General features: G+C 47.2%; 1 protein-coding gene across 1 annotated transcript; it reads left to right on the forward strand.

Moving 5' to 3' along the window:
• The first annotated feature begins 6,031 nt into the window (after positions 1 to 6,031).
• LOC125941395 (uncharacterized) lies at positions 6,032 to 7,950 on the forward strand. Its single transcript, XM_049658542.1, has 3 exons — positions 6,032 to 6,176; positions 7,040 to 7,090; positions 7,472 to 7,950. The coding sequence occupies exons 1-3, from the start codon at positions 6,083 to 6,085 to the stop codon at positions 7,639 to 7,641; spliced, it is 315 nt and encodes a 104-aa protein (XP_049514499.1). The 5' UTR covers positions 6,032 to 6,082; the 3' UTR covers positions 7,642 to 7,950.
• Positions 7,951 to 13,913: the final 5,963 nt, after the last annotated feature.

Consider the following 13,913-nt stretch of genomic DNA (forward strand, 5'->3'; position numbering starts at 1 on the left):
ACTGCAGCACGACTCCTCTTTCGCCCTTATCTAAGAACACTCGGTGCCATCTAGCGACACCACCGCGAAGTCTGCGCGTAGCCTCAGAAATGCATGGCGCCTGAGAATCACTGAGTATGGGCTTGGCAGACCCAGCTTCGACATGATGCCTAAGCCTTTCTTCTGTTAGGTGCAGGCTTTTCTACTGAGCTTAGCTGGAGTGTCAACGCCGCTTCATAGGTTTACTGGCCATTTCAAGATACCGCAGGACGAATCTTGCTCCTGGACAGCCGCAACAAGGATGCAGTGCCTCGCTTTCTAGGATATCATCTGCGACGCACCCGCGGCGACACCTCGGGACTAAGCTTTTCTCCGGAGCTTAGTCGCAGCGTCAACGCCGCGTCATCAATTTCCTCGCCATTTCGAAATACCGGCAGATGAACCTCGCTGACATTCAGCGGAAACAGCAACGCGGTGCCTTGCTTTCCGGGATACAATCTGCGACACACGCTCAGAGCCACCTCGGGATAAAGTGACGTCATGATGTTTGACTCTAAAAGAGCACCTGCGGCGCTTCGAGTTAAGGGGGCATGGCAAACCGAGCTTCACCACGATGCCTAAGCCTTTCTTCTGCTTTGCGCAGCCTTTCCTGCTGAGCTCAGCCGGAGGATTTACGCCGCTTTATTGATTTCCTGGCCATTTCAAGATACCGCGGAATGAATCTTGCTCATGTACAGCGGGAACAACGTGGCAGTGCCTAGAGTTCCAGGCTATCATCTGCAACGCACCATGAGCGACACCTCGTGACCAAGCTTTTCTGCTGAGCTTAGCAGGAGCGTCAACGCCGCTTCATCGATTTTCTGGCCATTTCATTATACTGACGGATGAATCTCACTCATGATCAGCTGCAACAGCGACGCAGTGTATCGCTTTTCTGGGTCCAACGTGCGACGCAACCTCAGCGTCACCTCGGGGCCAAGTGATATCATCAGGCTTGACTATAAAGGAGCACCTGCAGCTTTTAGAGTTCACCGGCATGGCATACCGACCTTCAGCATGATGCCTAAGCCTTTCTTCTGTTTTGAGCAGGTTAGTTCTTGTTTTACTACACCTGGAAGTGACAGGTCCCGGCATATTGGTCTAGCCATGCCAACAACAGTGCGATATCATAGCGTACAATGTGTATTTTGTGTGCCGGCTTCTTTGGGGAACGTAGAATTGAATACTGGCCCTCAGACAGTAGGCATTCTGAAACATCTGTTGGAAAGACAAAACAAACTTACCTCTGAAGCAGTACCACTTAGGACTCAGAAAAGCACAAGTGAAAAATGTAAAAAATGGCGCTACGTTTTGACGAAATCGACCAACTAGGTAATTGCGTTGCATATCTTGAACAAACGCTGAATTTTCTACATAACAAAGTCATTGACGTAGAGGACAGGTGCAGACGGTTAAATTTGATTGTTTTCAGGGTGCAAGAAGGCAATGCTGAAACTGACAACGATTTTAAGCAAGAGGTGCTGGGGTATCTTTTCAAAGAAGCTTAATGCTACCTTCAGCTTGGTTTTGGCAAACCTAGTAAAATAGATTATAACGAGAAACAGCAAATGTTGAGAAACGCTCATAAGCCTAAATGATAGAAAACATCAGGTGAAAATGATTTTTTGGTGCACGCGCGCAGAAAACTGAAGCTCTTGTGCGAAAGCACGAAAAGCGAAAGAGAACTGGGCAAGAAAGTTAGCGTCATCAATGATAAACTGCAAGTGGATGGGCAATTGTTCACTTGAGACGAAAATACGAACACTAGAATAGAAGCAAACACCCGTCATAGCTCATCCACACCTGAATGACTTAGTTGGACTGCTAAGAATTGTGGCGTTTAAACATAAACGCGCGCAGCGTAGTGATCAAAAGTACCCAGCTTGAGGCACATATCGTTGTGTTTACTGATACTTGGCTGTGTGACGACATTGATAAGCCAAGGTTTTTTTTTTCACCTTATCAAGTATTTCCACATGACAGGATTTCGAGAGGAGGCGGTGTAGCTGTACTAGTGAAATGTTTTTCTGCTTAGGCAGATTGAAAATCACGAATGTATCGAACTAAACATTAGCTTTTTCGCGCGACTTTCTTAATATACGCCGTTTATCGCGCGCCTGAGTGACCTCTCCAGCTCCTAAACGATCTGTACGAGCATAAGTTAGCTTTTTCGCAGGATAAAATACTTCTCGTTGGCGACTTCAATCTTTCTGGTGTCAATTGAAATTATGCTGCTTACAGTTACGATCAGAATGTCGATTACTTCACTGATAATATGCTAAATAATAACGTTCAACAGATTGTGACACAGCCCATGCGCTTTCGAGGAGATAGTGGAACAATGCTTGATCTTATTTTTATTACTCTCTTTACTGAAAATGTTGCCACACCTGTAGAAAAGAGCACTTCGGATCATGAACTCGTCTACGGATCATGTCCCATGGGATGTTGCAGCACTGAAATAATAAAATAATTATTTTGAAGGACGTTTCCAGTGCCAGCTGAGATGAGACCGTTTTGAACCAGTTAGGCCATTGTCTCAGCGACTTTGTGGCGAATGACGTGGCGGTGCTCAGGAGTAAGTTCAAGGGACTGTGCCATTTCTCTCTCACTAATTTTAATTCAAACCAAGTTAAAAAGAAGTCCAATAGTATTCCGTGGATTACACGAGAAGTGCTGCAACTTAAACGAAAAATAAAAAGGCTAGAGCGACAGCGTACCATTCGCACTGAAATCCATAGCATTGAAGAGACTCTAAGGCTAAGGCTAAGCAACGGTATTTTCCACATACGCTTTGCCTGGCTTTATGCGCAGTGCACCAGATAAATTCTGCAACTACCTAGGCAGCACAAGTAAACCCATCGATTGCATTGTGCACAACGGCGGCAGTGTCCCTGAGGACCAATGTATAGCGGAACATTTTAACCAGTTTCTTCATAGCGCATTTTCGAGAGTATCGAATCACGCAGCCTTCATCCATAGCCCTTGTAATTTCGACCCTGCATTTTATAGATGCCTGGCGTGATTTCTACGTTGCTAAATTTAGAAACGAAAACATCGCCAGGACTTGATAACTTCCGAAAAGTCTTCTTGCGCCGTTATGCAGTTATTATTCCATGTTTTTAGTGGCAATTTTAAGTGTATCTTTATCTTCCGCCACCTTTCCCAAAGATTGGTGATTGGCTCGGATTCTACCGCTGATTAAGGATGGTGAAGTGACAGTAAAAGCCAACTATCGACCGATTTCCCTGCAAACTATTTTAGCCTATTATAGCTAACCAGTAAAAATATTTAAGCGACAAGAGCATTCTCACAGCAGCACGCCATTGCTTTAGTAAGCCCTTTTTCACCATCACTCAGTTGGTTTCAGTCATCCACAGCTTTGCTAGCATTCTTGATAAAACTGACCAGATTGATTGTACATGCCTGGATTGCAGAAAACCATTTTATCTTGTGCGTCACTCTGAACAAACTGGGAAGCTCGAAATCATAAATCTATGGTCATACTTAATTACTTGGAGCTCTGCATACTTAATTAAGCGCAACAATTCGTCAGCTTGTAACAAGTGTTAAAACATTATCGCTCGCCTCAAGACGCGCCTGCATGTATCGGAAGTTTCTAGAACGTTATCGATGCTTCTATCCGTTGTCTGATGTCACCGACGCTTATGTAATGTGACTGTATGAGCGACGCCAATTGTCTAGTACTGTCTGGAAGACACGCGGGCACTATAGGATTACTCAGGCAACCTTCGATGAGTCACGCATAAAAGCCGACGCTGCTCAGATTTCGCCGATCGTCGGCTGTGTTTGCCGATATAGTGGTGCTTAGAGTGCAACTTACTTTTGTGGGCACAGGTTCGCCCAATAAAAATCTGTTTCGTTGTTCACAGTTTTGCCATAGAGAAGGGAATTCAACAAGAGCGGACACTCCCATAGAGCCCCGCGGCCGAATTGACTGCAGCGCGCCAAGGGGTCAGCATCAATCACTTTCGTTTTCGGTTTTGGGCGCGCGCATTTTGTGTTGAGACCCAGAGGGCCGAGGTTGACAATATGACACCGACAGGGCCGAGGTTATGTTGAGTGGGACTGATGGCACTGGGGCCATTGTGAGCGGCTGGTCCGGTTTTTCCGAGGCGTGCGCTCTCTCTCTCTCTCTCGTTACCGCAGCCTTCGCGTATCTTATCGAAGCTTCTACACTCCATTGATCGCGTCGGCTGTCTGTGGTGTATGCGCTCTCTCCCTCTGTAGAAGCTGCCGCGGGGCCGCCGTGCTCTTTCGCTAGCTTGCGTGACACGCGGTGCGTGCTTTGAGTTACCCCACTTTTTTTGCGATAGTAATATATGGACACTCAAAGAGGATCGAGGCATCGCCGTCGCCGTGAGGTTCCGTATGACGTCAACGGCGATGAAATCGTCGCCGCGCGCCGGACGCTGTATGTGCCAGTGAAAGTGCGCGAGGGACGCGCGCTTTCACGGGGAGCGAAGGCACGGCGGATAACAAGCGCGCGTTCTGCGCCGTGCTCCCTGAAGGGGTGCAAAATTAAACGTCTCTTTCCTCCTTTACAATCACCATATATATAGAGCAAACGCGTCTTCGGTCGTGCGAAAGGCCGAGGGGGACGAGAGGGAGGTAGGGAGGCGAGGCGACGTTTAGCTGCGGCACCAAATGCGTATTTATATAAAAACGCTGCGAGGCGAGAAGGTGGTAAAGGCTTCCGACGCTGCTCGACGAGTTTCCCGTCGTTCTGATCTCGTCGAAAACTTCCGAGCCGCCCCCAGAGGCCCTGGCAACAGTCACCAACGCCGCGCGCGTTCGGTGCGAACGCGGGCAAAACGGCGACGGCGTTGACACCAGTTCTGCGCGTTGCTGGTGCTGCTGCATGTCCAAGTTTATACAGCTGATAAAACTACTATCCTTACTCCGTACTCTATACTAAGTTGCTATCGCAATTGATGCTTCACCTTTCGGGTGAAACTGCGACATTTTTTGACACTGCCCCCCCACTTTAGACACACAGGGCACAAAAGTAGCGCACTACGCACAAATCTGTAGGTCCATAAATATCCACCACAATTCACACGTCACTTAACTTGCGATACAACGTGTACAAACACAAATCACACAAGTACACTTGTACTACACAATAACACGTCTCTCGCGTAACAAGGCCGAGATATGACACAGAGCAGGTACAAGTATACAAAACTGTGACCGTGTGGTTTACATAGTACAAACAAAACAGCACTCGGTTCATGATGCAAGAATAAAAACGCGGTTTACTCAACAAGCACTTTGCACCACACATATTCGTTAACGCATTTAAATCCGACTAAGGTAATCGGCGCTTTTTTTTTTCTTGGGTTACCTGTAGAATAGCTCATTCTCATGCCGGTCTCATCTTGAAGCGACTTAGCTTTCCTTTCTTTCAGATAGTAGCCGCGTTTACATGAATGCGACAAGTGGCGCATCGTATCGCCTTTCTAGCGCATCGCATTCATGTAAACGGCGCCAACGCGATAAGAAATCGAATCGCATTAATGCGCTAGGCGGAGGTGGTTTGAGGCGGCAAATGCGCATCCACAAAACGCATGTAAACGGGAGCGCATCGCATCGAGGATTATGGGATAGCGTTCGCTGCGGGACTGCCGCGCCGCTGCGACTGCGGGCCTCTGCTGCCTCGACCTCCTCACACTTGCTAACATGGCGGCGGTGAATGCGAACGAGACAGCGGCTCGTGTGGTTTTTTCACATGAGCAAACGCGAACGTTTCTCGCTATCATTAGCGAGATGAATATAGGGGAGCTTCTGGACCTTAGAAGGCAACGGAATCAAGTATATATACTTCCAGAAAATTCAGGCTGACATGGCCAATTTGGGTTTTCACTGGACGTGGCAGCAACTTGAAGGGGCGATATAACAAGGTAAGGTGTCGTGTTATTCGTTTTCTGCGTCCGGTTATGTTTTCTAGTTTGTGAGTTTCAAGAATGCTTTCGCTTGACAGGAAAGAGTGGAGCAAAACCGCAGTGGCGCGGCACCGTCGAGCTGGCTGTGGTACGCCGAGATGAGTGCGATTCTGTCTCACCGCCCGATGACAGAAGCTCAGGCATACGGCATTGACAGCCAGGTGGACACCGAAGTTGACGACAGTCGGACAGGTAGGGAGATCGAACGGTCTATTGTTGCTAAAAAAAGTGCTTCGAGAAACACTTAGGTCACACAAGATGCCGATGCTCAGCAGCGGGAAAGACGAGAGATGGCTCTGTGAACTAATTCAAATTAAATAATGGGGTTTAACGTGCCCAAACCACGATTTGATTATGATGCACGCCGTAAAATTTCGACCACCTGGGACGGCTCTGTGAACTCCATGTGTTTGAACTTGAGCTCTTTTGTCGCCGTACGTGCTGGCAGAAAAAAATATATTTTTTTTTTCAGACACTTAGAATGTGTTTTTAGCTAAACTGTATTCATACAGTGTAGATTAGTAATTGCAGATGCCGAAGGAAATCGTTTCCAAAAATTTATTTTCGAAATTTGCGCTATTCAACTGTAGTTAATGCAACACCAATGACTTATTCAAGATATGTCAAAAGGCGATGTGCTTGTTCGATTTATTTTGGCGCGTTTGGTTTTTGGCAGGCTACTGGCTCATGAAATGTGATAAACAGCACAGTGAAGCAGGAAAAGGCTTGTGTGTGTGTCACTCTGTCATATCTGCTTTGATTTAGAACTGAGGTTTTAACAGCGCGAAGAAACAAATACGACAAACAAGCGCTGACTGCCAACTGGAAGTTTATAAACTTCCAGTTGGCATTCAGAGCTTGTTTGTGGTATTTGTTTATTCGTGTCCTTGTTTTATTCGCGCTGTTCAAAGCTCAGTTATAAATCATGAACCAACTAGCCCTCATCAAGACCTTACTGATACGTCTGCTTTGAAAGTCATTGATATTGTTTTCATTACTAGAATGAATCATGCCAGCACAGTCATGACAACTCTTACTGTTTTCTTTGTTGACAGATTTAAGCGAGGACGAGGAGCTACAGGCGAATGAAAGTACCCCGGGATCCTGTATGTCACAGTTTGCTTTCTGATTTTCCTCACTTTGTGTACTATCAGTAACATTTTGCGCATGTTTTTCTTCCTTGCTTCCAGACACATTGCGAATATTTGAAGGGCTCGAAATTGGTTTAAATTATCTGCAATAATTGCCCTGATATGCATATGAAGGTAATTAAAGAGTGAAGTTTTTAGCAGAGGTTTGCGTTGTCAAGATTAAGAACATTCCCACGAGTAAGAGAACTTACACTTCATAGGTATTTTTAATTTGGAAAATTATATCCTTTCTCCCGCTTGCTACCATGCAAATACGCAAGGCGTGCTTATTAGTGTGCCCTGCTTGTCTGGTGATGCTCAGCTCATTACTTCTTTTTTCTTTTTCACTGTGTGCAGCAAGCGGAAGCAACACTCCTGTGCCACGGGCAAAGAGGCCACGACGGACGAGGAATGCGGAGCTCGCTGAGATCTTAGCAGAACAGCAAAACAGAACTGCAGAGACGCTAAAGAAACATACAGAGTTGATATTTGAACAGCAGAGGCAGCTTTTAGAAGATGAGCAATAAAAGTTCGGCGAAATAATCAGCACTATAAGCACATCGTTTTTGCAGGGCACACAAGCAATGCTGGCGCAGCTGCTGAGCCAACCAGTGCAAGCTTACCCTCAGCCTCTGCAGATATACAGCCAGGCTCTACAGCCAGACAGCCAGCAGAGCAGGCTGTTTCAGTTTACGCAGCCAATATTCACCACTGCAGAACCTGTTACCCAGAGTACAGTGCCACCAAATAGAGTGACAGGCACTTCAAGCAACATCAAGGAATGACAAGACTTAATTGGGCAAAATAAAGTCATTTTATTTCACTGAATATGACAAGCCGTGTTCATGTGGTGAATCTTTATAGTGTGTTTACACAGTTAGTAGTGCACGCACAAGTCTTGCATGTCAGACTTTGTCTGCCACTTACGTACACTAGCAAGAAAATATGACTTGTTCCCTTGCACATGCATGCAATTAACAACATTGCATAAAAGTGTGCTGATTGCAGGTGAAAAACGTTTTCTCACTCAGCCGTGATGACAATATGTCAAGTTCACCACGAAGCTGAGCGCAGTGGAAACTCCTGCGCCAAATAGTCCCTCAGGAGGTCTCGAATTTCGCACACCGAGTGATTGTCCCGAGGGCTGCTGGTTGGCTGTTGGAAAAGGTGTTGCTCGCAGTGCCTCACATCCATTAACCATGCATCTCTTGTGCTTTCACTTGGCTGTTCACAAAAATTGTGGAGGATGCAGGCTGCTGCAATCACGGTTGGCATGAACTTGTAATAAATGTCAGCCCGCTTTAGTGTCACGCGCCAGCGCCCTTTGAGCCTCCCAAAAGCGTGTTCGACAACATTTCGGCCAGAGCTATGATACACATTGAAAGATTCTTCCTCCCTGGAAAGTCCGCCCTGCCTTGATGTGTAGCCTTTCAATAGCAAAGGCAGCCGAGGGTATGCTGGGTCGGCCAGGAGCATGAAGGGTATAGGATGGCCATGAAATATTCTTTCCTGCTTTGGCAGTAGCACGTCGCTATTCCTGTATACACCAGAAATTCGCAGAACCGTTGCGTCATGCGCGCTCCCAGGTACATTGCAGGAGATGGATCTGAATCTGAAAAATAGAAATTGCGTGACATATTGCAGACATCGAAATGTTAAACCGTACTGTTCACGTACTTTTGCAGTTGCAACGAGTGTTGCTTAATATGACTAATTATGACATCATGGCAGTGCTCAAATAAATTTCCAATTTCGTTTAGCTCTACACAAAACTGAAATAAAACTTACTGGCCTCGGTCATCAACTATTGCTTGCATGTTATAAGACGTCAACATTTTTCTGTTGACGAAGTCCCGGTATCCTTTTTTGGGGGCAAGAATTGGAATGTGCGTGCCATCTATGGCCCCAAAAATCTGTGGTAAATGGCACCTTATTTCAAATCTTCTTGAAATTGCTTCTGCTTCTTCTTCATTTGGTAATGTAATAAATTTGTTCATATAATGTTTCACAAGTTTTCGACAAAACATGTACACACACTTCTTTACCGTGCTTTTGTGCACACCGAACTGGTTTGCAACAACGCGATATTCACAGCAACTGGCCATCTTGTACAAAGCTATTGCCACCCTCTTGCTTACTGGTACAGGTGTCCGCACATACTCTTGTCGGGGAGACATGTAGGGAGCCATGAGCGACACAAGTTCTAAAAAAGAAGCGCGGGTCATGCGAAAATTGTCCTTCCAGTCTTCATCAGTGAACTTTTGTAACACGATCCGATTCCACCAATCATCAGAGCGTGTCTTTGCCCATAGTCTTCGTGGGATGCGTTCCGTAGACAAAACACCTGAAAATTAGAAAAATGGTCCGTGTAAGTTGGTGATAACGTTGGCGTGACTGCAATATTGAATTGAAAATCTGTGACGACTCGAAAGCACGTTAATAATACAAGTTTAGTAAAAAAAACCGCATATAAATTCCAGGTAAAAAACACATGTTCTTAAATTTTGCGTGCCAAAATCACGATCTGATTATGAGGCGCGTGGTAGTTTGGGGCCGCGGAATAATTTGCTCACTTGGGGTTCTTTAATGTGCACCTATATCTAAATATACGAGCGTTTTTACATTTTGCCCCCATCTAAGCGCGGCCGCCGCGGCCAGTATCAATCCTCGAGCCTTGGAGCACAATGCAATAGCCACTGAGCTATATACAGCGGCCTGTAAGCACAAGCTCAGGTTCAACCAAAGCGCTAGTAGATGAGCTCAGAAGTTATCGCGACGCATAAACGAATACTCGAACTAAAAGCGCGCATTATTTAAGAGGCTCTAGTTGTACTTACCGTGCATAACTGTCCATTCGCTGATCGTCCCACTCGAAACGGCGCCGGTCGCTTGCAACACCGCATGGGCGCAAATAGTCTGTATACGGCGCCGACGCTCTTGATAGCGCAAAAACGCTAGAGCAATAAGAACTACATGCATGTTCGTCCATGTTGAGAGAAGCAGCATGACACACAAACGGGCTGTAGCGTTTAGAAGCATTGCTGTCGTTTGCACTTAGCCCACACGTGCACGCACGGCCACACAGCCTCCTATGTGGCACGGCATACGCACGGACGGAGGACACCGACACCGGAAACACGAAGCTCCGGAAGCGCTAACACGTTACTTCTAAAATGCGACACCGCATGTCACCACCATCGCGGTCGCCTAGATGCGCATGCATGTAAACGTTCGCGCATCGTCTTCAGTCGAGGCGCAATGTCGATGCGATGCGCTACTGTCGCATTCATGTAAACGGGGCTACTGACAGGCACGGGTGGCAACTGATGAGCAAGTGCTTTTTGATGAGAAGCTTTCTAAGCGCACCGTACTCCTGTGCAGTTTCTGAAAGTTCGATTCACCTATCGAAAAAAAAAATAGTGAATGAGTCACACGGCAAATTGCTAAGCAGTCTCACTATCGATGGGCTTTCCGGTCCTAAACTTATCTCGGAAGCCTTCTACGCTGAACCTGAATGCCTTTAGCAGAGCGGCTTTCGCCCTTCCATAATTAGAGGCATCCGTTGGCGTCAGCCTACCGTACACACTAAGTGTTTCGCCACTGAAACACGTGCTCAACGCAGTGGCCCATTGATCCTCTGGCGAATTCCGGCTGTTAGCAACTGTCTCAAACCTGTGCAAGTGAGCATCTAGGTCATATTTTCTTTCATCGGATGCCACAAGCAGTTCGTTTGGGTTCAAACGAAAGCTAGTTTCATCCCTTTTAGTGCTATCGACTCCTGCCTGAGCGGGAGCGTCCCTGCGCTGCTGCAAACGGAGTCGCTCGAGTTACATCTCATGCTGTCTTTGTCTTTCTCTCTCAGTTATTTCAGCTTCTTTCAGCTTCTCTCTGTTCTTTTAACTGTCACTTCTTTGCGTCTCTTTCTTCTTTTATCTGTCATTCCTTTACTTCTCTTTCTTCTTTTCGTTCCTTCACCACTATTTCTTTTTTGACCCTCTTGGCCACTAGCTTCGCTCTTTCCACAGATTCTTTTTCCTTCTGCCTAGCCCACTTCCGTAGTTCAGCTCCAGAAAGACCCATCTTCTCAACAGGGCAACTAATTTCTCGAGATCCATGATGCCCTGCAAAAATCTAGCCACGTGCAAAAACTATATGCCTAGATTTCGAAAATCGAACTGTTTCCTGCGCACAAGTTAGCGAAACGTGGTGGCACACTCAAAATCGTTTACGATGGCAATGTGAATGACCCTAGGCTCTTTCTGCCTACTATGGACACCCAATTTGCACAAGAAAGGTCCTGCCGCGGATGCCAGAAAGAGTGTCACACACCCCGTGAACGTTGCGCGGGCCAAATTCTAAAGCTGACTTATAAGCTTCTGAAAATAACCGCAAAAAATTAAGGACAATTAATAAGGGCCCGTCTGGTGCACCAGCGAATGTCGGCTGTGATCCACAGAGCGAGTTAGAGCCCGGAATTGTCAAAACACAACAAAATATATTCTTCAAATAAGGTAAGGCCGTTGCATACACACTTCGGCTAGGCACAACACACTGTAATTCAGGTGGGTGTTAACAAAACACTAATAGTCGAACACGTACAAAATGAATGAGAACATAAATTGTCCACCCGTATTCACCCGTCCTCGTCTTGAGCCGGACGATCTCGGCGTAGCTCGAGGGAAATCTCAAAAAAGTGTGAGAAGAAGACCTGCCTCCGTCCAGCGCACGGAGCAAGAATCTTCCTCCGAGGTACAGCGGCATCACCAACGCTTGGCTCCCGCGGCTTGTCGCTGGTGTCATTAGAGACGGTGCCCACGCTGCCTCGCCGTTCCTTGAACTCGTAGCGCCCTTGACGAACACCGCAAATAAACCTCTTCTCAATCCGCCTTTTGCATTGCGCTGTGGCGCCACCTTAGCGGGCTCCGAGAGAAACAATAACGTACCAGTCAGGGCCCCGCGGGACACAGAGGCACGCTGCAAGAAGTGAGCTGAAATGAATTTGTGCATTTGTAAATCGTTGTAATTTTTGTGTGTGTGAGTGGCCGCTTGTTGGACAGGATGCCTATGTCGGCAATGATTCTGGTGTGATTTACAACCGCAAGTCATCGAAATATGATGTCGGGATTTCGTGCAGCTAGGCCGACAAAACCAGTCACCGTGAGATGTGCCTCTGAACGAATACATCGCGCCGTAACTCAATTGACACACCGCCTACGCTTGTATTCCTGTTATTCATATTTATTCGTATCGAATATGAGTCCAAACATGCTTCGGAAGTTGAAATGCACGAACGTGAGCAGTCGCCAGCCGCCCTCATCAAGTTTAAGCTGGGGTCGATTCCGCTCAGCGGACGTTAGCCGTATCGTATATAGCAGCCGAGTTCATGCATTTGTCACTGTTATACCTGCACTGAACGTACGCTAATAGGATAAAAACTGTTCTTTATAGCTGAGTCTTGACAAAAGTGGTCATAGGTCTCTTAAGGGGCGACACTGCGCCCAGAGTCGCCCCTTAAAAACGCAAGAACGGCGCATTTGTTTACATCGGCAGGCGTGCGACCACCGCTCGCTGTTCGCTTCAAGTACAGTAGAAACCGTGCACCGCTTACATGAAATAACGAGGAAATGTTCAAAGCATATATGAACACTTCTCATGCACATATCAGAAGCGATCGCACTGACACGAGAAGGCATGAACGTCCCAGGCACATCGAAAACGGCGTCAACGATCACCTAGCTGCACTGGCGCGCGAAAATGCCGATGCCCGCCGTACTCGCGTGGCAACGAGCGGTGTTGTTGCTTACGATGCAGTATCGAAAGAACATCACTTGTTGCCTGTTTAGCATAAGAGGCATGCTGTGCTTTCTGCAACTACTAAATCTGGCAGCATAAAAATAAACTCTCCGTAGTTGCACTTCGTTCATGGAAGCGCAACCGACAGCCTTCGTTCAAGAACGGTGCCTGTACCGCAGCATTATCACTGCGGCATGTCGCCGCTTCCCACTCTGTGTGTACAGCGTACTATACTAAGGGCGGTTCACTTCAAGTCAGTAAGGTCAATACCGAACTTTAGAAGCAGTTTCCTTGATCGTACTTGCTTATCCTATCTTTCAGGTCCGCCGGTAGCGGACAAACTCGTACGCTGTGTTAGGCCTAATGAAGCTGCCTGAACGAGATCGGCACCGCTTCAAACTTCATGTGGAGCGCTGTAAAGGGCTGGAAATCGTGCATATCAGTGTCGGAAGCACGTTTCGACTGAATTTGAGCGTCAATAAATACATACACGAGCGCATTTGTGGCGATATTCACGTTGTCGGTGCGATGTTTTCACTCGGCGGCCGCTCACACGGCGATCAGCACACTACTTTTGTGGGCGTTGTCGGCACGAAAGCTTATCACACTACAATCACTCGCTGTCGTCGGTCGCGTCGTCGGTCGGTTCTCCGTCATATACTTGTATGGCAATACAGGTCTCCCACTGGCAGCCCACTGCAGCCGGCCGAGCGTTGGCGCCGGCGTAAGGTCGACTTCTGACCGACATCGGTATCGTGTCTGCATATATTGTGATGTACCGGACGTTAACTGACTATTGCTGTGAACAGCTGAAGTTTCCACCAAAACACAGCGCAAATACCGCGTTGTCGACCGGCACAGCGCCGACAATAAAGAGTTCGCGTGCTCGACGGCTATGCTGCATACTTGTGCGTCGTCAGCTGCAGAAACCACCGACGCCGTATAAAACGTTTTCGGTGCTCGCCGCTAGGGTACAGCGCATGCGCACTCAGGACATGCAAAAGGC

The sequence above is a fragment of the Dermacentor silvarum genome, chromosome 11 (assembly GCF_013339745.2).
Source record: "Dermacentor silvarum isolate Dsil-2018 chromosome 11, BIME_Dsil_1.4, whole genome shotgun sequence".
NCBI classification, from domain to species: Eukaryota; Metazoa; Arthropoda; class Arachnida; order Ixodida; family Ixodidae; genus Dermacentor; species Dermacentor silvarum.